General features: G+C 40.8%; 1 protein-coding gene across 1 annotated transcript; it reads right to left on the bottom strand.

Moving 5' to 3' along the window:
* Positions 1 to 2,196: 2,196 nt before the first annotated feature.
* On the bottom strand, positions 2,197 to 27,883 carry LOC118080031 (uncharacterized). Its single transcript, XM_088661187.1, has 14 exons — positions 27,425 to 27,883; positions 25,797 to 26,159; positions 24,681 to 24,713; positions 23,999 to 24,072; positions 22,892 to 23,021; positions 18,723 to 18,836; positions 15,353 to 15,403; positions 10,618 to 10,962; positions 9,947 to 10,285; positions 6,939 to 7,119; positions 6,370 to 6,412; positions 4,952 to 5,021; positions 3,765 to 3,804; positions 2,197 to 3,196 (listed from the first exon to the last, which is right to left on the bottom strand). The coding sequence occupies exons 1-14, from the start codon at positions 27,534 to 27,536 to the stop codon at positions 3,124 to 3,126; spliced, it is 1,968 nt and encodes a 655-aa protein (XP_088517313.1). The 5' UTR covers positions 27,537 to 27,883; the 3' UTR covers positions 2,197 to 3,123.

A 27,883-nucleotide genomic window follows, 5' to 3' on the forward strand; every position in this document is an offset into this window, starting at 1 on the left:
CTTGAGCTGTGTGTTTTGTTTTTTAATTGCTATGTATTTTATCACTTACATTTTATAATTTACATATCAGTGTAGTGTTAAGTTTTCTTAATATTGATGTGGTCAATGGTGTTATTCAGAGGTGTGTGTTTGTAATTATAACCTGCATGGCAGCACATCTGTGAGCTCTGGACAATACAGCACATCTGAGGTACCTTAACAATTTAATTAGCAGGGGGAGTTTACCTGCTGCACCGAATGCAGCAATGTGATAGGGTAATTGATTATTTTGAAAACTGTATTTAAGTTGACCAAATGTTTTGTATCGTACTGGCTGGTGTAGAATGGTGAGTTGCAGCTGTTTGATTATTATTTTAAAATAAAGATAAGCAAAGATATTGTGGGCAAGTTTTTATTCCATCGCCCCAATCGCTGCGCAAACTCGGTTGGCAAAGAAAGTCCAACATGTAGATGAAGAGTGGGTTGGAGACACCTTAAATAAATAAATCAAATTGTGGTATGTATCAGATGCAGAAATGCCCGTCTATGTATGTATGTATGTATGCTTGATTGCTTGTTAATGGTCAGCAATGATCAGCTGATGTTTCTAGAGCCAGCTGACATTTACTCAGTGGGTAACATCAGTGAGTAAAAGATGTTACTTCAGTAGCCCAGCTACAAAGCATGTAAGTTTGTCTGCAGTTTTAAAAATTAAGGTGCCTGGGGAAAAGGTGGAATGATGATGATGACGACGATTGATGCACATAGCCAGAATCCCATCTGTCAGCCACAATGCCATGGCATCATAGAAAAAGAATGACATGTTATGAACATTTCCAGGATGCACTCTGTAGACCAGGCATCCCCAAACTTCGGCCCTCCTGATGTTTTGGACTACAATTCCCATCATCGCTGACCACTGGTTCTGTTAGCTAGGGATCATGGGAGCTGTAGGTCAAAACATCTGGAGGGCCGCAGTTTGGGGGATGCCTGCTGTAGACACATATGCACAAAACTTCAAAGATGCTCAAAAAATCATAGGACATAATACATGGATGCTTTTATCAAACTTAATTTGGTTACCAGATTCTGAATTGCAATAAGGTAGTAATGGGTCAGTCAGTTCACTCATCCCTGCTCTGAAGGACTTCTTAAGTGAAAAGGAATGCTTTTCCTTTTACTTTGTCGCTCTTAAAAGAGCTGCCATGTTTGCCAAGTTTCCTTGCATCCCGGGATTGTATTTCTTATGCCTTATTTCTTCAGAGGAATGTACGTCTCTCTTGGTTGCTTCTCCAAAAGATCTCTTTAACCTTTCATTAAATGTGCTGACAGCTGGTATCAGTTCCTCATGAATTAGTTCAGTGCATTTCCATTTACATATGTCCCAACAGAATTCATTAGAGTTCCGTGCAGGTTCCTGTCCTCTGATTTCCTTTGTAAATTCAAACATGAGCCAGAGTAAATAATTGGAAGTGAGGATATGGAGAACAAGGTGGGGAAGAAGGAATGCTCAGGTGCCTGTGTTGCGTCTAATTTACATTTCTGGGGCATGGTCTCCATAAGGCAGATTTGCTCAGACTGACTTCTCCATTAACTTGAGGAGTGCATGTGTATTGTGCACTATAACTTTTCGAAATGATATGTCAGATAGGTTGGGGATGTTTGAATCAAATCCTGTCCATTGGTCAAAGGAGGCATTTCGCATTGTGTACTACCCTTGCAAAAGGTGCCAAGCATTTCACGGCAGTGTGCTTTTCCATTTATAGTTACCCCTACTGTGGTTGTCTCCCCCTTTCAGCCCCACCAACTTGTCATATCTGGGAGAAAGAGTTACAGACAAGTTGTAACTACACCATGGTTATTTCTCATTCTTCAAGACTCAGCAAAATGCCTGCTTAACAGCTTGGAGGCAACATCAGACAACATGGAGGCAGCTGACAAACAGCAGCGAAGGTATGGTTTCCATTGCAAGACCATGGTGCAAACTGCGCTAATGGTTCTAGCTGTCTTAGGATATTGAATAACAGGATTGCAAAAATGTTGGGGAAAGAATTTGAGTTATGGATCAGAATGCGTGGGAAAGTGCCTATGAAATCAGTCTCGGCAAAGATTCAAGAATCAACTCTTAAACTTTAGGTGGCACTATACACTGGTAATTTTTTCAAACATTAACTCCAATCTGTCTGCAAGATGCTGTAAAAAAACAACAGAAAGGCATGTACAGTATTTCCATTTATTGTGGGAGTGTGCAACATTCTCATGGACATGTTTGCTTCAAAGAAAATGACTGAATAAACTGAATGCAATGGCCACACTGAATCTACCAAGATACAGAGCCTAGATGGTTCACAATAACTGATCAGATCACTGAAGCTGCAGTTCTATGTACACCCATTAAACTAAGAATTATGAGTACTCATGTAGGCTTGTGCTGTTAGAGTATCAAACTCTTTAAAATGCAAATATTGTTCATGAGCTAAAACAAAAAATCAAACATGAGCTAGCTCAAGAATACAAGAATTGTTTACTTAAGGATTTGATTTAAACATTTTAATAGATTTAAGCTATTTTTATTTTTATTGTATTGCATTCCTTGTACAGTATACCACTTAGAGAGTGCTGTGATTAAGCAGCGCTGTATATAAATTGTCTAAATACGGTGCTACTACCACTACCAATAACAATAATTCAGCAATGCTGCTTTACATACTCATCACTAGCATGATTAAAATGTCTTACTTGTAAAAGGATTTGCATGGTGTAAGCCAAACAGCTAGAAAATTGAGGAAGAAAATGTTTAAGTAATAGAGTTTAACATTATTAGTAACTGCTGAAATAGCAGATTACTACCAGATGGAAAATAGACCAATATGCTGTTGCTGCCGCTGCCACGGCTGCAACTAATACCACAGCCACTACCATTATTTACCATTCATTTTCTGCTTAGTACAGGATTTAAAAACTACACATGAAAGGTGGAAGCAGGGAAGAGAGCCCAATAAAAGAATAGAAATGAGGGGGGGGGAGATGAAGTGGTTAGTTGGTAAATAGATGCAATAGGGCGATCAGCATAAGTTCATTCATGAATACAAATTCCTGGATCTTGAATTTGTAGCTAGATTTGAATGTAAAAAAATGCGACTGCTACAGAGGAAACATTCCATTCTCTCCTCCCGTTTCTGCAGGTGTTTGTTCGGATTCTTCATGTGTGTTTAAGCTGCAAGGACAAGCACAAGTCTTTTAAAGCTTGTAGTAAATAAGCACACGGTTGTTTTGTTTAACTTATTCATTTAGCTCAGTTTCTTTCGCTATAGTTCTGGTGCCAAATTAAGATTGCCAACCCATGAATGGGTAAAGGTAGTGTACAATACATGGATTTAGTTGGGACTGAAAGTCGGTGGAGTCTGTAGGTGTAGTGGTTGTGCCAACATACACCTTCTTAGGATAACAGATTTCTTAGGATAGTAAAAAATAAATAAATCCTGATTACCTCCCTCCCTCTTCAAAATTAGCATATAAAGCCTATGGGATAGCATCCATTGGATAAGTGCAGAACAATTACTATGGCCACATTGGTATTTCCCAAGAAAAAAATGCAAGTCCTGCCCAGAGGCTTACAGTCTAAAAGAAAAATTAAAAAGGACAGGGCTATTGGGTAAGGGTAATAAACACAAAAGGGAAAGGAGAAAAAACAGAACCTTAAATGTTAGTGTGGGCTCATATAAAAATTATTATGTCTCTCAATTAGGCACAAAAAAGAATTGGATTGCAGACTAAACTCTAACCTTTTGGTTTCGTCAATGTGGTATTTTCCAATCTTTTTACCTAGAGAGGGAATGAAGATTGATTAGTTTTAAGAGGAACATCTATTCTAGGACAGTATGATGCAATTTAGTGAACCAACAAACTTGGCTAAGTCATAATACACAACTCTGAGGAGTAGAAAACTTTCACTGAAAGCAACAGGAAAAGCATAGCAAGCAGTCGGGACTCTGCTTTGTGCACAACTGAAAGACCACACAGAAAGAGATTACTGAGGGTGACTTCAAAGATTCACCCAAGAGGGTTTCATGCACTGGAAGAAAAATGGAGCACGGAAAGTGGCAAGGCTCCCTATTCCTTAATAATCATAGGAGACATGGGCTGCGGTGCTAGAGAAGAGTGTGCAGCTTCTAAGAAAGAAGTGGAAAGAGAAAAAAGCTCTGTGAAATTGGAAGGACATTGCTGCAGGAACACAGTTTTGTTCAACATTCTGGTCCTTCACAACCACTTGAGTTCTTTTTTTATGCTGATATTCTACTTTCTCAAACAATATACAAACAGAAACACAGCCATCCTTGTCTGAATTTTCTGATGCAGTTTCTCCAGCTAAACAATGTTGACAAAAATGAATGTTTTGGGGAAAGTGCATAAAAATGAAGATTTGTGAAAATAATATACAAAAATACTAAGGAAAATTGATTGAAAAAAAATGTCTGCAATGGTCAAAACTGCATATAAAAATGTATTGATTAGGAGAAATTCGCACTAAAATGCTGGTTTCTTTTATATACTTTTATGTGGAAATATTTATCCCATTTTGCATCTGTATTGGATTTGAAATTTTTTATGTTTTAAATTGTGTTAAATTACTTTTAAATATTGAGTTGGTTTTAATGGTTTTTGTTGATGATGTTTGTACTGTTAAATCACTTGAAGAGTTTTTTAACTGATAAATATAATCAAATGAATAAAATAAATACTCTCCTCTCCAGGAAGAAAGGAAGGAAAGAAGGAACGAACAAACGAACAGACCAAGAGAAAATGGTCTATGAAATGTCAGAGGCATTCCTGGAATGAGAATGAGTTGCCTTGCTAGTGTGCTAGGACTAGATTAGCAAACTGCAGCTTTGTTAGGGGGAAGTTCCAAAAGATTTCTTCGGTACCAAGCATTTATTTAAAGCAGAGTACAAACTGCATATTTCATACTTACTTCTCACTAGGAATACTACTGGAATCAAGAGGAGAATCAAAAGCAGAATAGCACCAAGAATCAGCACTTCCTAATAGGAAAAAATACAAACCAAATAGGCTTTTAAAACTGTTATGATCAAGTTTAAGTTTGCCAACAGATGAGGACACCTGGACACCAGTGTTCTGGCCTGAAGCTCTACTTGGTGGGCTAAAAAGAATGGATCGATCAGCACATTCCACTTGAGTTGGATTTTGTGATCCAACCCACTCTAGCTTCCAAATATATGAGTTTGCTTTTCCTTCAGGGGTGGCCAACTTCCAAGAGACTGTGATCTACTCACAGAGTTAAAAACTGGCAGTGATCTACCCCTTTTTTGGGGGGGGTTCAGGTCGAGGTTGTTGAGCTTTTTTAGGAAGGAAAGCCATCCATGTTTTGGGGGGTTCGGGTCAAAGTTGAGCTTTTTTTTTTTTTTTAGGAAGGAAAGCCCTGTTTCAGGACAAAGATGTAGAGGGAGCCAAAGATGCTGAGCTGTTTTGGGTGGAGCCAGTGATCTACCACAGACGTCCAGTGATCTACCTGTTGGACATGCCTGCTTACATTAAAGATCAGAACTAGAGATGTAAGTAGAAGAACATTTACACATGCTGGGGACAAGCTTTCAATAAATTTCTCTTTCACCTGGATCAGGGTGCATTTTTGAGGGTGTAAACTGGAACAGCCCTGCCATGGCAATCCCTTGTGGCCAGAAAAAAACATATGCAGATGTATGCTGAAGACTTGACTTTTCTTCCCAGGAGTAGAGCAGGAGAAGGATTCAGGGAAGTAATGCATGTCCCAGTGGTTGACAATACAGAACCCATGGGCACCAGTGTGCCCATCAGTACCATCTATGGCACCCATGAAAAGTCTCAGTAAACATCTCCTCAAAAATCCACATCAGAGACTTGATCTTCCTGCTCCATTCCTGTTTGCACTGGCTCAGTCTCTCCTACAGTGAATATACTCCCTTAAACATGTCACCTTTAATTGGGTGTCAGGATTGGACACACACCTTCCTACCCATTCTGAACGGAGAAGAGGAACAAAGAGTTTCCCTCCGTGAGCAAGTCTGGTGGTGGCTGATATAGATGGATTTCCACCCATTGACAGATTGACTGTTGTGGGAGAGGGATCATGCCTGCACTATTTTGTGACCCCATCTCTTTTTCTGCTTTTAGATGCGACAGCCATTTTGTGTTCTGACATGGCCCCTCAGCTGTCATTTTGTGACCGGTATAAAGATATGCCCACCGTCCCCCAAAGGTTGCTAACCCCTCACTTTACCCCTTTCTGACTGGCTAATGTTTCTGCTCCAAATCCCATGCTTTTCCCTGTGTACATATATGGCAGGAATTTGAGCTTGTTGGAAAAAGTAAGCAACCAAATACAATAAATACCTTATATGTTACTAGCATATCAGAATTTCCAAACTGGTTTTGGCTAAAAAAGAGATGAAAAAATACAATCACAAATCATAAATACACATTTTAAAGCTTATAACCTTCTAATGAGAGTTTCCACAATAAAATTGGTTGAACAGACATAGAAAAAAGTAAATTTCTTTGATTTTTATTTGCAGTGGTGGCCATCTTCATAATGTCATTGCAGCTATAAGCTACTAATGAGAACATGACACCACAGATATTCTTCCAGTACATGGGATTATGAATCAAATGAAACTATCCTAACCTCTGGAACCCTGTGGGGTGCCTGCAGTAGGGTTACAAGAAGGCAGCCATTCCCATCCCAGGTTGATCGCAAACAGCACTATTTCTTTCCGCTGCAGTTCAGCTTCTGCTAAAACCTGTTACTCATCTCACTATTCGCTATGGCTGAAATATATGTAATTAATGAAATGATTAATTTCAATGCATTTCAGTGGAAGGGGAATGTTAGGGAAAAGAGCAGAAAATAATGTAATGACTTGTGTAAAATTTCCGGATAAAGAAAGAATAGTGAATACTACCTGTTATTTGCTGGAGTCATTTCCGTACTTGACTTCTGATGATCATCTGAATGTTGGCGATTTTCACTTCCATTCCTGCCTCCGGTGGAATTCTCTGACATCTGTGGGTGAACCACAGCACTTTGGGGGGACTGAAGGGTTTGGTTTTCTGAGAAGAAGGGGACAGTTCTCTGAGGAGATTCTAAGGGATTTGAAGAGGAGCATTTGACTGAGTAGACAACAGTGCTGATGTAGACAGTAAAAAGACCCACCTAGAGAATACAGTGGAGGAGAAAACAGCAGGAGATGCAGCCTATTGAGCTCACAGGGATCATCCAGCAGCTGCTCTATTGCCACAGGAATGAGAGACACTGAGGCAAACAGCTGCTTGTGAGCCCAGGACTGTGTAGCAAGGGGCAGGTTTAAGAATCTATTCACATTAAACTGTATACACATCTTGGGTAGCTCCACCACCACCACCACTTTCCACTACTTTCATCTACTTTCTTTCAGGCAACATAGGGGCTGTGGAGACAACAAACATAATATTGGGGCCCTGGTTTTGTTTCTCATCGTCCCTCTCAGGTCCCATAATTCCGTCCACTAGGAAGGATGTTCCCATCAAACACTGGATAAGAACAGATAGCACATTATACTGTGATCTCTTTACTTCCAGGTAGAATATTGCCTTATAATGCTGGTGTTTTTACTTTTCCCTGGATCCTGGGTCATTGGTCCCATCACCTCTTGGCAAATAGAAGGGGAAGAAATGGAGGCAGTGAGAGATTTTACTTTCTTGGGTTCCATGATCACTGCAGATGGTGACAGCAGTCACGAAATTAAAAGACGCCTGCTTCTTGGGAGAAAAGCAATGACAAACCTAGACAGCATCTTAATAAGCAGAGACATCACCTTGCCAACAAAGGTCCATATAGTTAAAGCTATGGTTTTCCCAGTAGTGATGTATGGAAGTGAGAGCTGGACCATAAAGAAGGCTGATCGCTGAAGAATTGATGCTTTTGAATTATGGTGCTGGAGGAGACTCTTGAGAGTCCCATGGACTGCGAGAAGATCAAACCTATCCATTCTGAAGGAAATCAGCCCTGAGTGCTCACTGGAAGGACAGATCGTGAAGCTGAGGCTCCAATACTTTGGCTACCTCATGAGAAGAGAAGACTCCCTGGAAAAGACCCTGATGTTGGGAAAGATTGAGATGCACAAGGAGAAGGGGGTGGCAGGACAAGATGGTTGGACAGTGTTCTCGAGCTACGAACATGAGACTGACCAAACTGCGGGAGGCAGTGCAAGACAGGAGTGCCTGGCGTGCTCTGGTCCATGGGGTCACAAAGAGTCAGACACGGCTAAACGACTTAACAACAACAACAATGATAATGACCACAAACTGTCCATTGCATAGGAGAACTTTCAGGAAAATTATCATAAGTGATTTTTCACAAACGGTCTAACACCTACAGTACTGTAGATTTCAGGCTTCCAGGAACTCTCCAGTTTGCAGCCTCCTCACACCATTTCACCAGAGTGCATATTGGGGGAAAATTGGAGTTTTCCCGCTCCTCTCTGAGGTAATATGGAAATACTGGCTGACTTGGCAGGCTTTTCAGGCATCTGAATTATCTGAGGAAAGCCTTGAATTGGTTTTTGGTTTTGTTTTTAAAGTGAGATGGGGTGGCTTTTGTTTTTGTTTTTAAAGTGAGATGGGGCTGGAAATTTTGTCTTTAGGAAGAGAGGTTTTCATTCTGGCATTATTGCCTAAGTTTATGGGGTCTTTTCACATGGGAGAAACAGGAAATGAATGAGCCCTCCTTTCTCCCCCTTCCCATCCCCAGACTTGGGTGTTGGCTGCTATTTGTGGCTAGGAATTGGATTGTGGAAAACAAAACAATTAGGTCATGAACGCACATATCAAATATAGAATCTGAATTTCTAATGACAGTTTCACAGAAGCCACCAGGGAGTCTGGCCAATCCTTTACAGCAGGAAAGGAACGTCATCATAGGCAGACTTCTCTGCCATGATGAATCCTTCTTGTGAATGCAACCTCCTTACATGGTCTGACTTGCATTAGCAAAGCCTTGAAGAATAGCTCAAAATGGAGAATTGAAAACAATTGTTTTGGTGGGTTGCATGGGAAATGAGGAAGCTCATAAGCAGAAGGAAAGAAAACTTCTGTGTTTCTTTGGTCCTAGCGCCAACAATCTGAGACATGAAATGTGATTTAAGTAACTGTGTTGCAGGATACACTTGACTTCTGGAAAACTGGCTCTGCATTTGGGTTCTGGGAGAAATGCCCAGGCCCATGAAATAAAGGCATTTTTGGGGTCACACAGTCAAGCTATATCTATTGCAGCAAAGATAAATACAGAACTAAGGAATACTTCAAGCCAACAGGAAATGGAACACACTTAAGAATGCAACTAACTGTGAGGGAAGAGCAATCAAGATAAAGTGGAAGGTGGGGTTAGGGGGGATATTTTAAAGAGAGCACCGAAGAAGTGGGGAGCTTATTCCCCACCCCCTTTCTTTTCTTTTCTCCTCAAAGTTGCTTAACCTAGCTAGTTTTTTTCAGTTGGAGCTACTTCTAGTCCCAGATTGCCACGGTGGGGGGGGGGGATGGGGAGAACCAGTTTTTAGGAGGAAGGAATTCACTTCTCCACTTCCACCTACCTACTCACTTATGCCATATTATGCTTTAAATTGTCCTGTCTTTATACGGATTTCCAGTTATTTCACCCAGATCTTCCATCATTTCTAATTTGACAGCTTTCAATGCCTGTTGAAAACCCTTTCTATTTTACTCAGACTTTCCCTGGGAGAAGAGCTGGTTTTTTTGTTTGCAGCTGATTTGATTATTAGTGAAGAATTTTCAGTCATGCTTTTAATGTTATCTTATGGTGGGTCCCCCTGCCATCTTGTTCACCACTTAACTATTTTATATTAAGCATTTTATAAATTCTTAGAGCAAATAAATAGAACTTAAAGGAGGCAGTTCTTCTGGGTAAGCATTGTACCTGTAGCTGGAGGGGCAGTCACTGTGGTAAAAAAACAACAGACATTTTCAGTCAACTCATCCTGACGACTGGTTGGTGATGGTTTGAAGCTGACCAATGGAGAAACAGTTGTAAGAAAAGTTATGTCTGTCGTCACAAAAGATGTGGTCATTGTTGGAATATGAGCATCAGTAGGGGCTGCTGGGGAAGCAGGGCTATTTGAAATAAAAGGAGAAGCTTGTGGGAAAGTAACTGTGGTTATTAAGGGCGAAGTAGTACTTGTGGTGATAATCACTTGAGGTGTGGTGGCAATAGTTGTGGTGGAGACTGTGGTTGTTGTGGTAGAGACTGTAGTTGTTGCTGTAAGAAAACAACAAAAATATGTATCAGAACTACATCTATGGAATGGGAACAAAGCAAATAGTGGCCAAAAAGATGACAGCTCAAGCCAACAAATGAGTAGGTTGAAGGGGAAACTGTTTACTAACTGAGATTCCATGATAGGTCAGATGAAAATATTTTAGATTACGGTAGATTGTTCAGCTCTGCTGCCAGCTAGATCAACTGCAGCTGAACAATGGTCCACACAGACTCCCCACACAGTGAACTTGTAGTGTAGAGAAACCTAACATCTATTTTTCATAATTCTCATAGGATGGGGAGAATGGGCAGAGGATAATAATTCCACTCACCTCTATTAACCTCTAGATTCAAGGTCTTTTTAATGTCATTGAACCAGCCTGGGACTTCAATACGACAGCAGTACAATCCTTTATCTCTTTCATTTAGACCTGTAATTGTCAGGGACACATCTCCCCATGTCACAGATCCCCTTAACTGGTACCTATGAGAGTTTCTTGATATCACCCGCCTTCCATTCGTGCGGAGAATTTCGTTGCTGCATTTAGAATTCGGGCAGCTGCCTCGGCCCCAGCACATATCAGTAAGGTCGTAGCTGTTTCGGACATGATAGGTGCATGGCAATGTGATGGCTTGGCCCACCACCCCTTTTACTACTATTTGCGATATGGTATCCACTGAGAAGAAAAGAACAGAGAAAATGGTCAAGAATATTTTACTCTTTAATATTTAATATTGCTTTCCTGAAATGAAGGAACCAGTTTTCCTGAAAAACTATATTTAAATTGTTAGCTATATATGAATGTGTTAGTCACTTTTCTGTTATGTATATAGAAATCAAGCACACCTTTACATTTGTTATTTATTTAATGTGTTTAATAACCAAGCAACATACGATTAAAAATAATTAAGTTCGGCAGTCAATATAACTTATCAATAGTCTGAAACAAATAAGCTAAACTAAAACTCAGTTGAAAACTAACAAGCAGCAAGTCCATTTGACGTGTTTTGATCACAGTGGATTGATAGAGGGAGAATATTTTTTTATCAGACAATGCTTCACTTATTATTGCATGAGTCGGAGTCCCATTTATCATGCCTTACACCCCAGTCCTATACATATCTCAGCTGTAATTCCCAAGACCAATCATGCTTAGGTTGTTTTTATTTTTTTGCCCATTTTTTATCTGTCTTAGATTTCCTACGGTAGTCATTCCTGAATCATTTTCAGTAGAGGCAGGCAACCTGTTGCCTTCCAGAACTTCCATTATTCCTACCCATTGGCCATGCTGGCTGAGACTGATGAGTTGTAGACCAGAACACCTGTAGCTTTCCACCCCTTGTTGTTGTTTTTTAAGTAAGTAGGCCAGGTAGATTCTGGCTAGCCCAATGCCAATGCCAGTTTACACTAGAACAGTGAGTTGTACTTCTGTGACCAAAACATCTTGTGTTTTGGGGATGAGGTCAGAACTCCCTTTGTAATGCTTGAAACACAGAGAAGGTAGAGTCTCTCATATTTTCCCTTTTGCTTACGGCACTCTGACAAAAGAAAGTTCTATGAGGTGGAACAAATTACCTGCTTAACTTCATTGCATTTCAGCAGGGTCAAGGAAACAAGGATTTGTAACATTTGTGCTTGTTTCATCCTTTCCTAGCCTGCTCTACCCTAGAGTTTGACTATTTATAATCCATACCTTTCTTGTCCTCTGTATGAAGTGACTTCTAATATTTTGCTGAGTAGAGGGCATGGGGGGGTCAGTGCAATGCCTCTGGCTGCTCAAACTACACAGTGCCCCTCTGCTCCTGTGCCTGGTTGTTGAAGCGGCAAAACGACCCTGTGATTCTAATCCCTGCTCAGCTCTCCCATAGAGGGCCGCAGGCATGGAATGCTGTGCCTTGATTCTGCTGAGCAGTTCTTCTCCGGAGATCTGTGAATGTCATTTCCTCTTGGCAACACTCCCAGGAAAGATGCAGAGGCTCCTCCAAATGGGCCCTCATAATTTTCATGCAACACTCCCCAGGTGATATTAGGACGGCACTGTCTTGCTATAGGATATGTTATTGGGATGATATTGCTTCTGGCCCTTGGGGTTTACACATTCCAGTAATGCTCTCATTATGAAGCAGGCTAAAATAATTTCAGGGGGGGGGGAAGTACAGTAGGTAATGAAATGGAAAGCAAGGGCATTGGCCCATCATTACAACACCAGCATTGACCAACAACCTTTTATTTTTTGGCATATAGCATAAAGAACTGATAACCTATGTATAAAAACATTCAGTGGACGTTTAAGAATTCTGTTCTCTTTTTTATAGCTGTATTCAGTGCTTTTTTCTGGGGGTACCCAGAGGGATGCATATCCCTAAACATTTTGCGGATCTTTGTACTTTTGTCCATTCATATTTTTCCTAATTTGAACTATAAAATGGTGATTTTTCTTGAGTCAAAATGAGAGTATCTCTAAACATTTTTTTAGGGGGGGGGAACACTGGCTGTATTACTAAGCTGCTCCCACTGAAATTATTGTTAAAGATAGAAATTCCAGTGATGACAAATAGAGAGGGCGAGCTTTTAGATTAGCCCTACTGTTAACATTAAAGGGTCTGAATATTGAGAAGAAGAGTTTGGATTTGATAACCCGCTTTATCACTACCCTAAGGAGTCTCAAAGCAGCTCACAATCTCCTTTCCCTTCCTCCCCCACTACAGACTTCCCTGTGAGGTGGGTGGGGCTGAGAGACTTCAGAGAAGTGTGACTAGCCCAAGGTCACCCAGCAGCTGCATGTGGAGGAGCGGGGATGCGAACCCGGTTCACCAGATTACGAGTCTACCGCTCCTAACCACTACACCACACTCAGACATAAATCCGAGATAGCCACAACCTGGGAACCTCCTGTGTAGATTACTGTAATGCGTTATATCACTTGAAAACAATCCAGAGGAGTTAGTTGGTCCAAAACAGGGCAGCAGGATTATTAACCAAAACCAACTGCTATGACTATATTTGAGCAGGAATTTGCCATCCACATTGGCTTCCAGGCCCAGCTTGAAGGGCTGGTATATGTTGAAAGCCTGAAACAGCATAGAACAAGGTTTCCTGAAGGATTGCTCTCCCCATATATACTTACCCAGCAAAATCAGCTGGCACAGTGGGGTGGTGTCATGCCACTGCCATCCCAACAGTGGTGTAGGTAGGGGTGCGTCAGAGCAGTAGCAAGGACAATGCTGTGCCACTTCACCAATGTGCCACTCCCACAAGTGTGCTCATGCAGCCCCAATCTTGCCACCACACTAGCCCACTCTTCCCTATCCCAGTAAATGGTGCAATGCCACTGTCAGGGGGCAGCAGTGTGGCATTGCACCAGCACCTCCTGCCGCCCAGATCTTCTGATGCCCTTCTACAGGTGCAACAGGTGTCTACTAGAGAGAGGGCCTTTTCAGTGATGGCACCCCTACTTAGACAGTCTTGCCTGGCACTTAGGTTGGATACATTCAAGACTAGGTAAATAACTTTTTAAAATTTCCCCAGGTTTTTCCATTATAGACTCTTAGAAGTTTTTAGTGTGTTTTTTTAATCCTTTATATTAAGGTTATTCACACTGCTGGCTTTACTTGCATTTTATGGTGTTGCTGGTTTTATTCTGTTTTAGATCTTCATGTTCATGCATTCCTGTATGTTACTTTTTATTGTAAATGCTCTTAGCAGCACAAAAGTATAGCAGAGGTGCCTAATCTTCTTTTTTAAAAAAATAATAATACCTGGAATGTCTGGTTATACTTTTAATGGAGTTCGTTCTCGTATGACTATTCATCTATCATTCAGCATTTTTATCCCCTTCCTAGCATAGCCTATGCAGCAGAACATTTTATTTCAAGTGAACCAACAATCTGTTTGAAAACTGAAAATCTTGTTTGAAAACTGAAAATCTTGAATTGGAATTCTAATGGTGTTACTCATATTCAGGGTACAGCCACTGAACTTAAGTAACTCGTTTCCATTGACTTGATTTGATGACTAAGATGTTTCTCTTCGGGGAAAGAGCCTTGAACCTTAGTATTCCATAGTTTTGGGTTGCCCAGATCTCCTTGTGAGTTACACTGTGACATAATATCAATAAACATAATGTCAATTATCATGAATTTTTCATTGATAAAATTATAATTTGAGCAAACATGGAGATTCCATTTATGGCTGTGGTGTAAAATGAGAGAGGCTGTGGTGTTACATAACAGATGACATGTTTTTAGTCCTCAAGCTGTAATGTTATAACTATGAAAAATGTTATTCTTCCTACAAATTGCCTATTGTGCATATCAATGCCTAAACGATTTTGTGTTTTTTATAACTTTTTTCAAAATCAAGAAAGTGACAAACTCCTGTTTCCCCTACAGTAAAACATTTGCACATAAAACTTGTGGTCATGTTCTGTGGTTAGATCAATGTTCTTCTAGCATCACAACTACAAGTTAAATTTCTATTACAGCTCTTTTAAAGCGATTCCACAATATAGTTACAGTATTCTGAGGTTGAAGGTCCTCAGACAGAAATGTAACTAATAAACATCCACTCTAAGAACAACCTTTTCTTCCTATATCCCATCCCACAATGCAATTTGACCACTAATACAACAAACTAGTGTACCAGAATAATTAATTGCAATACTATTTTAGCTCATTGGCTAAGCTAATGACTGGCTTAAACACACACACACACACACACACACACACACACAGAGAGAGAGAGAGAGAGAGAGAGAGAGAGAGAGAGAGAGAGAGAGAGAGAGATGTAACACTCGATATATCAACAATTTACCCACAATTGCCTTCTGAGACTCCACTGGAAATATTTTTAAACAATCTGACCACTAAAACAGAATTCCAAAGGTCTACTCTTTACCAACACATATAATTTTAGATATTCTTTTTATTGGCTTTGACCATTTTCTTTCAGGTGCTTAAACGTGTGGGATTTTCTTCCCCTCACTGCAAAACATAAGGTGCAAAGTAGAATCTATTTTATTTTGTTACATGATCTTAAAAGAATAATGAATCTTAATAGCCACTCACCTATACAAATATGAATCACGATCCATTGAAGTAGTATGTGTGGCATGTTTGCGGTTCACAAACTCCAGAAGTGTCCTGTGTCGGAGCACTTCTCACATCTTAACCAGTTTGGAAGTGCTGAGTGAGCATTGCATTTTGCAATTTCACTATTTTGAGTTCAAGCACCTTAAACCTCAATGCCTCTGTGCTTCTAACAGCTGAATGGATGTAACACAGGAGACCCATGATCAATTATCCCTAATAATAATAATAATAATAATAATAATAATAATAATACCAACTGCAGGGACCTTTGATTTTTATTCCATTGTCCAGCGGCAACTTTACTTTTAAGAAAATGTTTTTTATTAACTTTTTGTAGGTAAGGCGTTGTGGGTTAAACCACAGAGCCTAGGGCTTGCTGATCAGAAGGTCGGCAGTTCAAATCCCCGCGACGGGGTGAGCTCCCGTTGCTTGGTCCCTGCTCCTGCCAACCTAGCAGTTTGAAAGCATGAAGTGCAAGTAGATAAATAGGTACCGCTCCGGCGGGAAGGTAAACAGCATTTCTGTGCGCTGCTCTGGTTCACCAGAAGCGGCTTAGTCATGCTGGCCACGTGACCTGGAAGCTGTATGCTGGCTCTCTTGGCCAGTAAAGCGAGATGAGCGCCGCAACCCTAGAGTCGTCTGCGACTGAACCTAACGGTCAGGGGTCCCTTTACCTTTACTTTTAAACAGACACACAACCAATGAAACAAAAGATCCAAAACTCAAAAAAGAAATGAAAACAAAAGACGGCATGGAATTGTGGGTGAAGTTACCAGAAAGTAATTGTATACAGTAGCAGATGCTTTCCAAGGGCCCCAACCAACAGAATGGCTGGGGCAGGTTCCATAGGGGAGAATGCACTGAGACACCGAAACTCAGTGATCATGGGCAGGAGGAGGAGCTACGCTAAGACCATACCATGTCATTACCGAGGAGGCAGGTTTAGTCGTTTTTTGAAGACTATCTCTGTCTCCGGGTCTGGTCTTGACTGGATGGATATTGGAATCAACAAGAGAGACTCACATGACTTGAAGGTGCTGCTGTGTAATGCCAGGTCATTGATTCATAAGACCATTGCCATCCACAACTTGATCATGGATGGAGGACTTGACTTGCCATGTGTAACAGAGACAGGTTGGATAAGGCAGATGGGCCTGATTGTCAGGGAGGAGTCAGTGTTTTCAAGTTCCCCAGAGGGAGGGGGGAACCTGGGAGTGGAAGAGGAGGACGATGTACCCCAGGGGGAGTGGGATAATGAAGAGAGAGCTGTTGGAGTAAACCTAGAGGAAGAGGCAGGAAGGGCTAGAGAGCCAGGAATTTCACAGGAGCAGCAAGGGTTAAGCTCAAGCTCAGAATGAGGGAGAGGTTTACCACAGCTCTCAGAGATGTGCGGACAGGAAATCAAGCAGAGGGCCTTCTCGGCAGTGGTGCCTGCCCTGTGGAACACCCTCCCATCATATGTCAAGGAAATAAACAACTCTCTGACTTTTAGAAGACATCTGAAGGCAGCCCTGTTTAGGGGTATAAGTAATTATTTATTATTCAGTCATTAACATTAAACAATGATCCTGACTGTGTTGCAAAAAGATGTTATTATCATTTCCAAATTTCCGGGGTGGCTGATGAAGGTTCCTAATGTTCCTAATGATGGGTGTTAATATAAGAAGTAAGGTACCACTGCATGGCTTGGAATTTATGTGTATTTGCTTTTTCATTAATAAATCTGTGGTACTGTGTTATATCTTCCATAAGCATAATAGTTTGGATACCATGTTGGCAATGCAGTGTTGGGGAGTGTCTTACATGATACCACCTACGATTGATCTTAAGAGTCAATTCACAAATTGGGAATTCCCAAATAAAACTGCTAATCAACAAAAGACACGAAATGATATTTATTTATTTTCAGGGTTTTGCCATGTTTGTGTGTGTGATTTAGGAGGACACACATAGTAAAGGACACAGAATAGTAAAATCTGAAAACTCCTGGTCTCTAGGAAATGGAAACCTTGTGTGGAATATAAACCTCAAACTGATATATCAAAGTAGTACTTTGAGTGCCCTCTAGTGAGGCACTGGAAAAATTATTAGAACATAGTTTTCCCTCTGATCTGCAGATAACTATAAATGACAAACATGTATTAAGTTGTGTATCTGAGTTGTCCCTCTTGTTTCCTTCCCCAACTTTTTTTAAATAAAAAAACTAGTTTTATTTTGCAAGAAAGTTTAAAAATTATAGGCAACAAAAAGGAGGAGCACACATAATGATGTAACCAGATCAATAATTAAGGGGGAAAGGAAACTCACTGATTACAGCTCGTGGTGGTACAATACAACAGATTATATCAATCTTATGGAGACTGTGACTGTACTCAGGGATGTCAGCCAAGGCTATGATCATGTGAATTGCATTGCCAACCCTCTGATTTCAATCAGAATACTCATTGAAGGATGTTATCCCAGTACTTGACCCCAAGAACTGGAAAACTGGTCCATCATGCAGGGAAAGATTCCACATTAGTAAAGTTTTCAGCAGCAGTCACATGGCTATTTGTTGTCCTTTTTTTAATTGAGAGAACCTCACTTGCATGATATACATAAAAGAGCTAAGAAGTTGTATCTGTGCCTTTAGGTGATGGGTGACAAATTAAACAGACAGTAGGCGACCGTGGCATGGCTCTTCAGAAGGAGAAACTGGTTATATCATCTTTTTCCAACCTGATGCCCTCCAGATATTTTGGATTTCAAATTTCATCATCCCTAACCACTGGCCATGCTGTCTGGGCTGATGGGAGCTATAGGGGACACCAGGGTGGGAAAGGCTGGGTTATGGCATAGAATCAGTCTTCCAATTCTGGTCTGTTTCTCTTACACAGCATACTAGAGGGAAACACATATCAAAGCAAAATAAAAAAATTCCTTCAGTAGCACCTTAAAGACCAACTAAGTTTTTATTTTGGTATGAGCTTTCGTGTGCATGCACACTTCTTCAGATACAGTGTATCTTCAGATATCACTGTATCTGAAGAAGTGTGCATGCACACGAAAGCTCATACCAAAATAAAAACTTAGTTGGTCTTTAAGGTGCTACTGAAGGAATTTTTTTATTTTACTTCGACCCAGACCAACACGGCTACCTACCTGTAAACATATCAAAGCACAATGGTATGCATATGTACTGTAATAAAGTTACAGTGCCTCGTGCTGTAGAAAAACATGTGAAGTTCTCCCCAAAAAAGTCTGGCCACCAGTGAATCTGGACATACTCATTGTTTTACGGATATCTTTTTGATAGCCAGTCTGCTCCAAGAAACACCCCTTGGTGTAGTTGTCAACACAATCTAAAATGTGCATAGTATTCTTATTCTAATCCATCTCATAAATATTTTCTGGCGCCCGGACACCAGTCTCCATAACATGTCGAATTCCTCCAGTGGCTGAGCTTGAGATTGCCACCTGACTAGAAAGAGCAAACAAAAATAAATCACGTTTGGGCTAAATGAAATATGTGAAGTCATAGCAAATATACTATCATTAAAGTAACAAGTTTGATCATTCAACAAATTTTAGTATTTCCCAATTTTTGGAGTCTACCCTCTAGGTTATTCTATGCACCGATTCCCTTCAGTTTGCTTGAGGCAGGAGGTGTGTTTAGCTACTCTGACTTAGGACCTGGCTCCCTAAAGAACACCCTGTATTGTTATGAAGCTGTTTAGCTATTTAGTTCTTGCAGGAGAGGCCCTTTTGAGGATACTGCCAACTGCTGAGGCCCTCTTGATGGTCATGCACAAGAGCTGCTTCCCCTTATCGCTATCATATTCTAGAACAGGCTCCCCTCAGAGTTACGATTGGCCCCTTCTCCTCGTTTTTAGAAAAGGTATCAAGACACTTCTTTTTAATTTGGCCTTTTAAATATTTTTGTTGTGTTGTTGTTTGCACTGCTTTCATTGATTTTAAAGTTTTTATTTATGGGAGTAAAGCAACAACACTTGCAATAAGCTACCCGACCCTGTGGGGTGAGTCCGTGATAGATAGAAAGAAAGACAGCCAGTTCTTCCTCAATGATTTCTTCTTTTTTAGTAACTATTTGTTGGTAAAGCAGATCACTTCCTTTCAGGCTTTAGTTCCTTCCTGATTCTTCTCCAAGCTAGGGGTACTGTCTTGGTGACATGCAGGTTAAGAACTTAATTCGTTCTGGAGGTCCGTTCTTAACCTGAAACTGTTCTTAACCTGAAGCACCACTTTAGCTAATGGGGCCTCCTGCTGCCGCCGTGCCGCAAGAGCACAATTTCTGTTCTCATCCTGAAGCAAAGTTCTTAACCCGAGGTACTATTTCTGGGTTAGCAGAGTTTGTAACCTGAAGCGTCTGTAACCCGAGGTACCACTGTACTCAGAATGCCTTTGGCTGCCCTGAGTTTGCTGTGAGGCATCTTGATGCGCTGCAGCATCCATGGCCATGATGAACATGCGCTGCAGCATCCAGGCCATACATCTGAGGTCTATGTCACCTCCCTGCCACCTCCTTACTTTTTAAAAAAATTGGGAAGACGTGTCGGAGAGGGCAGATGTAATGTTCCTGTTACAAATCATGCACAAACTGAAACAATCTGGGCCCAAATAAGGATAACCTGAGGAAGACTTGTTTTCTGAAACCATCAAAATTGTACCTGATCAACATCTCTAGAAATAACTCAGGACAAAACAAAATGGACAAATGATGGTCATGTGTTTTCTAGTGCTCAACTGAAAGTTACCAAGTGAGAACTCATGGCTCAAATTTTAAATTCTGGGGGACAAAACATATCTACAGTTTTGTGTTTTGCTGCAGCCACCACCAGCTTTGTGGCAACATCATTCTCCCTCCCTCTAATATCATTATTACTCTGTAAATGGTATAGCATTGTTCTCAAGGACGTCTTGAGAGATAGAAATGGTCACCAGAAATAACTAAATATACCCAGTGGGGTGTTTGGGGTTTGTTTTTGTTTTTTACCTTTTCTTTAAGCAGCAGACCATTACTTCATTTCATAATCTTCTTTTGAAATTCCCCTCATTTTGAAAATTGGTATTCAGGCCTACTCTACTTCTCATAACTAGCAACATGTGGCCTTGGGGGTGCTGCTGTTTGACACACATGGAAATACCGTATTTGCATGCTTCTTTAAATCCAGGCCTATAAACATCCTAATGTAACACATGGTGTTACCTATATATTTTCAATGAATGTGAATAAACAGCATTCATGCTGAACTCTCCAACTATAGTATTTGTACCAGAACAATTGCAAGTTGTAGAATTACTATAGCATCTACTCTTCTTAGCATTAAACTAGAAACAGACTTGAATAGTAATTACCTTATAGAATTACTCATCTTCTGCTTCTTGTGTAAATACCCTGTGGGATATTTTTTTAAAAGCATAAATAATATAAAAGGCAGTTGCTTTCATTAGATTAAGAGTGAGATTAATATAGAGGAACTACCAAACAGTACTTCCTGATATTACTGCCCTCCAGAAAGTCTGTCCTATCTATTTCCATATTTGTATGCAGCAAGAAAATCATCCTGATTTTGCTAGTGAGGCATTACCTGAATATGTTTGCACTCTCATTGTTCCAAAATCCAATTTGAAGAAAATAGGGCAGAAGACTACTTGGTTACTATGGCAAGATGACATATTGTCTCTCTTCTCTACTCCGCAGTATTGGCATAATGAATTACAGTAATTGGCAATGAATACCGTTTGTGTTTATTGGTATTAAAAATATTAATTATTAACTACATATGGTTGTTTGTAAAAGATGCTATGCTTTTAGTGAATAACAACAAAAAACAAGGATTGGTGGCTGCTATAACATTTGTGGACTGGACTTATTAAAAGCCAGAGGTGCCAACTTGAATAAAATATTGCGGTGGCCGGAAAGCCCCACCCTACACGACTGCTCACATGATGTGGCACACACACACCATTTGAATAGCAATGCCCATCAACTTTGCTCCCCCCCCCGGCCCCCTCAAATATTTTATTGGGTTGCCAAAGACTCCTGGGCCCCTAGGATTTGGCTCCTATGCTAGATGCATAGAAAAGTTGTAAACTGGCAGGCGTTGTATGCAGTGTTGGCATGAAAAGCTTTGTTTTTATATTAGGACAGGGATGGAGAACTTGTGGTCTTCCACATGTTGCTGGAATTTAGCTCCCATTAGCCCCAGTCAGCATGACCAATAGTCAGGGATGATGAGAGCTGTAATCCACAAATTTGGCAACTCTGTATATAGTTTACAAAACTTCATTAACAATAATGTATGGCATTTCAACAATTTCTAATACAGTGGTGCCTCGCTAGACGAAATTAATTCGTTCCACGGGTCTTTTCTTATAGCGAAAAAATTCGTCTAGCGAATCCCATAGGAATGCATTGAATTTTTTTGAATTTTTTTCCCCATAGGAACGCATTAATTGAATTTCAATGCATTCCTATGGGAAACCGTGATTCGCTAGACGAATTTTTCGTAAAACGCATTCGTCTAGCGAGGCAAGCTCCGCTCGAAAAATCCTTTCGTTAAGCGGAAATTTCGTTAAGCAGGGCATTCGTTAAGCGAGGCACCACTGTACAGTGATACCTCGGTTTACAAACTTAATCTGTTCTGGGAGCCTGTTCTTAAACAGAAGCCGTTCTTAAACCAAGGTGTGCTTTCCCTAATGAGGCCTCCCACCGCCGGTGCCCTTCCACCCTTCAGCTTCTGTTCTTAGACCGAGGTAAAGTTCACTAACCTACTTCCGGTTTTGCAGAGTTCTTATACCGAATAGTTTGTAAACAGGGCTGTTCTTAAACCAAGGTACCAGTGTACACGAAACCTTAACTAATATATACAATGCCAAAATAATAACCACATGCACCACTCAATATCTCAATATCTCAATGCCATAACGGCCCAAATATTTCTGAAATACGTCCATGAGAATGTTGCTGGTGTAGGAGTCTCCAGAACAGATTTAGATGGCACATGAGGGCAGAGGCGTGGTGTGATGGGCCAGGGAGGCCATGGCCCTGGGCACACACCTGACTGTGCTCCCACAACAGGCACAGAGTCCTGCTGGCAGGCGAGTTTGACTAGTGGGCAGGTGAATAGAGGCAATGGGCAAGTAGCCTGTTGAAGGCGGGCTCTGTTCATCCTCCACACGCACCCCCCTGACTGTGCCCCCACCCCAGCTAAGGGGTCTGCCAAAAGGTGCAATTCTTGCCCCATCCTGGGAGCTGGCAAACCCATGCCACGCCACGAGGGGAGGAGAGGCAGAAAGTCCCATTGTGGGTGGTGATCCTTACACTATTGGGACCTTGACATAGCCCTCCATTGAATGCAATCCTTTAGTCCCACAAATATTGACTAATAATGATACTGCATCTCTTCCAGCACTAGCATATAGGTCTGCCCTGAGAGATTCTGTCTTCCCACCCTCATTTGCCAATGTTGAAAAATATATAGCGAAATTCTGCAAAACCACAGGAATACTTACACTTAAGTGCCAGCATTGCCACAATGAGAAATAATACTGCACATGTTCCAGTGCCAACATATAGGACTGTCCTTGAAGGTTCTTCTTTTCTTTGCTCTCTTACTAGTGTGGTAAAAGGTACAGAAATATTCTGCAAAAAATAAAATAAAATACAGAAATGACCTTGCTGAGTAGAAACTGAAAAGTGCAATGCAAACACTTATGTCCAGATATAACAGATTACCCTTCACCAAGTTACAGTGGACGCTCAGGTTGCAAACGTGATCCATGCAGGAGGCACGTTCACAACCTGCAGCATTCACAACCCACACGCGAGTCGCAATTTGGCACTTCTGCACATGCGCAAAGCGTGATTTTAGTGTCTCTGCGCGTGCGCGTGCGCCAAAACCCGGACTTCCGGGTTCAGCGCAGGACGCAACCTGAAAAGACGCAACCTGAAGCATCTGTAACCCGAGGTATGACTGTACTTATACAGTGGTCCTTCCGGTTACAAACTTACGAATGCATCCCGGGGCAAAGTTTGCAACAAGGAGCAAGGGTTAGCGGAGTGCGCAACCCGAAGTGTTCGCAAAGGGGACGGTATATAACATGAGGTACCACTGTGCAGAAATGGAATTAATAGGATAATTTAGATGAGGTGAGCTAATCTGCTAGGAGTGTTATAGTACTGAAAATTATGCTTGTGCTCATGAAATCCGATGAGATAAATAATGATCATAAAGGTAAAAATGTGTGCTTTATATATCCATCTATGTGCACAGTACTTTACAAAGCAGAAAAGGTCACTTTCAATCTGAGAATGAACACAGGGAAAGACAGCAGTTGGAGGATGGAGGCAAGATAACACAAGAACAAATATTATTTTAGTTATACTTAAGCTTAATAGAGTAGAGTATGGTGGAGTAAGGGAGTCTGCCAAAGGCTTCATGGAAGAGGAAAAGAAGAAGTCATTTATTTATGGTTCACTCACCAAAAATAAGGGACAGCAATAACAAGAAAAAACAATATTTTAAGGATTTAACACAGAGAAGTTCTGGAAGGACATTTTGTACCTATAAGTTATGTAACATTTCCATCAATCTGCAAAGAGGCCGTGCAGATACTTACATCCTGTGGGGATTGTGTATTGGACATCCATCTTGGTCCCAAAGCAAAGTAAGTTTCAGTGAAGTGTATAGTAGCTGGACAAAGCAAAGATAAAGCAGCATACTCAACCCAGTATTCCTGAAGGAACATCTCCACCCCCATTGTTCTGCCCAGACACTGAGGTCCAGCACCGAGGGCCTTCTGGTGGTTCCCTCATTACGAGAAGAGAGGTTACAGGGAACTAGGCAGAGGGCCTTCTCGGTAGTGGCTCCCGCCCTGTGGAACACTTTTCCCATCAGGTGTCAAGGAAATAAACAACTATTTGACTTTTAGAAGACATCTGAAGGCAGTCCTGTTTAGGGAAGTTTTTCATGTTTGATGTTTTATTGTATTTTTAATATTCTGTTGGGAGCCGCCAGATGGGTGGGGTATAAATAAATAAATACTGTTATTATTATAACTTTGAATACATAAATGGATGCTTCTTGATGATGAGTCCCATGTTATATGTATGGATAAGAAACTCTAGTGTTGTCAGTTTAAAATGGGAGTTAAGCACACTCACTATTTCATCTAATTTATTCTTTCTTCTTTTCTTTCAGAGTTACAGTCAACACTTCATTTCATTTCACTCCATGCTTCACTAGACTTGAGACTAACCAATGGAGACTAACAAATTCACAATCCATCTATATGCACATACCTGGTACTCTAGCTGAAGTTGGACTCCCATTCCCTGATTAAGAAAAAGAACAGACAAGTCAATTGCACCATACCGTATTCAGCAAAAATGCAAGTCTTTGCTGTATTACAGGCGTGGTGAACCTCTTTGAGTCCAACTACCTGATTTGTACCTGTCCAACCTTCCAAGGGCCAAAGTTCTTACAGGTGTGTACTGTTTGGAAGAAATTGTGTCACAGACCATTTGACAGGAGCTGGCAGGTCTATTTAGTTTGCAGGCTTAAGGTTCACACTACTGCTATATTAGCTTTCGGTACAAGCCCCAAAAGCATTAGATTCAATGGAATATATTTACCACTTTCTGGACTTGTGCCTGAAGCTAATATAGTAAAGAATCGTGTGAACATCTACTGGTCATTGAGATTTACCAAACTATGGATGGCTGTCCACACCAAGATGTGTCATGCGGCTGTTCAGAAGTTGCATTCACACATATACTTTGGACTTGCCCAATGGTCTCTTCCTTTTGGCAGGAGATCAACTGCTGTCTCATTTTTAGTTTTACCTTTCATTCCAGCAGAGGTCAACTATGACCAAGCCCTCTGATCATGAACCAAATTCCTGCTGCAACTTTTATATTTCAGCATGTCATATGGCCTGAAAATCTGAGTAATCAACTTGTTGGATTGAAGTCTTGCTTGGCACAAGACTAATTCTAAGAATATGATAATGTAACAGCAGAAACCCTCTCTTCCTCCCCACCTTTGGTTGTGTGTGTATTTGTGTGTGAAGGAAATGTGATTATTGGGTATTTATGAAGGATTTAAGGGCATAATGACAAAAGAACTGCTTTGCTGCAGTAAACCAAAAGCCCATCAAGTCAAGAAATACTTTCCATTTAGCTATTGATACCCATCCTCTGCAAATATGCAATCATTTTTTGATGCTACCCATCTTTGGCAGGGGGAATAGGCATATGATTTGTTGGGATTGCTAGCCTTCATAGCAGAAGCTCTACATTTTTGGTAAAAAGTTTTATCAAGACCCTTTAACATTTTGCCAAACTTAAAAATATCATACAAATATTGTCTTAGGTAGTGACAAACTGGCATATGCCTGGTGGAAGCATTCTGCTCACCTTTCTCAACCACAACTTCAATGTTATGTTTCACATCATTGAACAAGCCACTTATGTCCACACGACAACAGTATGTTCCCGAATCTTCTTCTATTACGTTCACAATTGTCAGAGACACATGTCCTTGATGAACATCTCCCAGTAGATAATACTTGCTATCCTTCTTGTATATTGATTGCTGTTCATTGGTCCTGAAAATTTGACTGGAACACCAAGTTAGAGGGCAACGTCCTCGCCCCCAGCATATGGTTCTGATCCCATTTTCCACAGTAGAATAATGACAGGGTAAAGTGATGTTCTGGCCCACTTTCCCCTGTATTGTAATCCCAGCAACTGATGCCAACAAGCATGTAGGGGAAGACACTACAGTTACAAAAAGGGAAAGAAAAAAGGAATGGAATTATGACAAACTGTGGGAACAACACTGTATTTGTAAAAATATTTCCATGTCAGCAAATTTCCTGAAGCCTAATATTATGCTGACTTTGTCATTTGACAATATTCAGCCCAGGCACATATTCCAACACCTCAGCTCAGTCTCTTGAGTTGAAGCCCAGAAAACGAAGAGCAAACACACCCAAACTATGCTAAACAATAATGTGGGTGCTCAATCAGGAAGTAGTTTTCTCCATGACAAAATGTGGAGTCATTTATGGGAGGAGTGGAAGTCATAGGGCTGTATCCAATGGAGTCCATTCAATATCAGAAAGCTCTTTGAGCTAGTAGAACCGTAGAGGAATGGAGAAGAGATGTGATTTTTGAATGGGGGACCTTTGAAACATCGTGGAAGGTGGTGGGGTTGCAGGGAAGAGGGTGAGTTATAGGCTTCCTGTTCCACTGAGAAACTCTTTGCTGGATCAAAGAGCAACAATGGGCAACAAGTTTTCTTAACAAAATAAAAATGTGTTATCTACCAGAAACAAAAGAGCATTTGCGCTGGTGGGAAGCCCCTTGGTGGTTAAGAACTGTGGTCCGATTTTGCAGGAACACGATATCATGTTCTGCAAACATCTTCTTTCACATGCTGAAGTCTGTATGCTGAGAGCATGTGACTCATATCCTCACAGCTCTTGCTGACACTGTTGAGTAGAGACCCGTGTTTCAAATCATACGAACTGATACTGTGCGGAGATATCATAGCATATCGTAGCACAGAACCAGGTATTCTGGAAACCTAGGATGCATGTGAGGTTTATAGTTTTCATATGGTTATCACAAGGATCTGTTCCAGTTAGGTGAACATGAATTACATGCAGTCAGCCTCAATAAGGTCTTAATATGTCACAAGGTTGATGCTGACTGTTAGGAAATGAATGTAGTATTAGTGCCTAAGCTCTTGAAATCATGTACCATATGGAAATAACAGCAGCATGTTAACTTTCTCTCATTCCTGCATCTTCAACCCTAAGCACGTTTACTCAGAGACAAGTCAGTTTAGGTATATATCTGTTATTACAGCCTTAAAAGGAGTTTGTTAGAAATCACAATCATTTGCCAGGTGTCTGGACTTGAATTAAAGATAATTAAATATTTACATACTGAATAGTTACACTGTACAAGTCTAAAACAATGATTTCCCAGAAGTGCAACTCCACAATTTATAATTTTGTTAATGTTTGATTGATTACCTGTAAACACCACCAACAGCATTCGTTCCAGCGGAAACATGGTATAGGCTGAGATGGCAGCAGAGGGTGGCCTTGTTCCTACTGCAAGTGGAGATTTTAACAGAATGCTCATTTCACAACCAAGCTTCTGACTTCTCTAATTTCTGATCTACATCATTGTATGACATAAGTCACAGCACTCAGCAGCAGGCTTTCTTTCTCTCCCCGCCCCACTGTGGTTAGTTCGCAGCTCACTGGGCCACCCAATGCAAATATACAGTTGGAAAAATACATATTTACAAATAAAGCTGTATTTGATGGATGAAAGGATATATGATTTCTGACATGATTGAGAATTGCATAGCCAGGGATGGAGAACTTTAAAGCGTAAATATCGGAAAGTGGAAAATATGAGAACAACAAAAAGAAGGCAGGAACAAAGATATTGGAGATATACCAGTACTTCAAAGAGGTCCAGAC

The sequence above is a fragment of the Zootoca vivipara genome, chromosome 2, assembly GCF_965207765.1.
Source record: "Zootoca vivipara chromosome 2, rZooViv2.hap1.1, whole genome shotgun sequence".
NCBI classification, from domain to species: domain Eukaryota; kingdom Metazoa; phylum Chordata; class Lepidosauria; order Squamata; family Lacertidae; genus Zootoca; species Zootoca vivipara.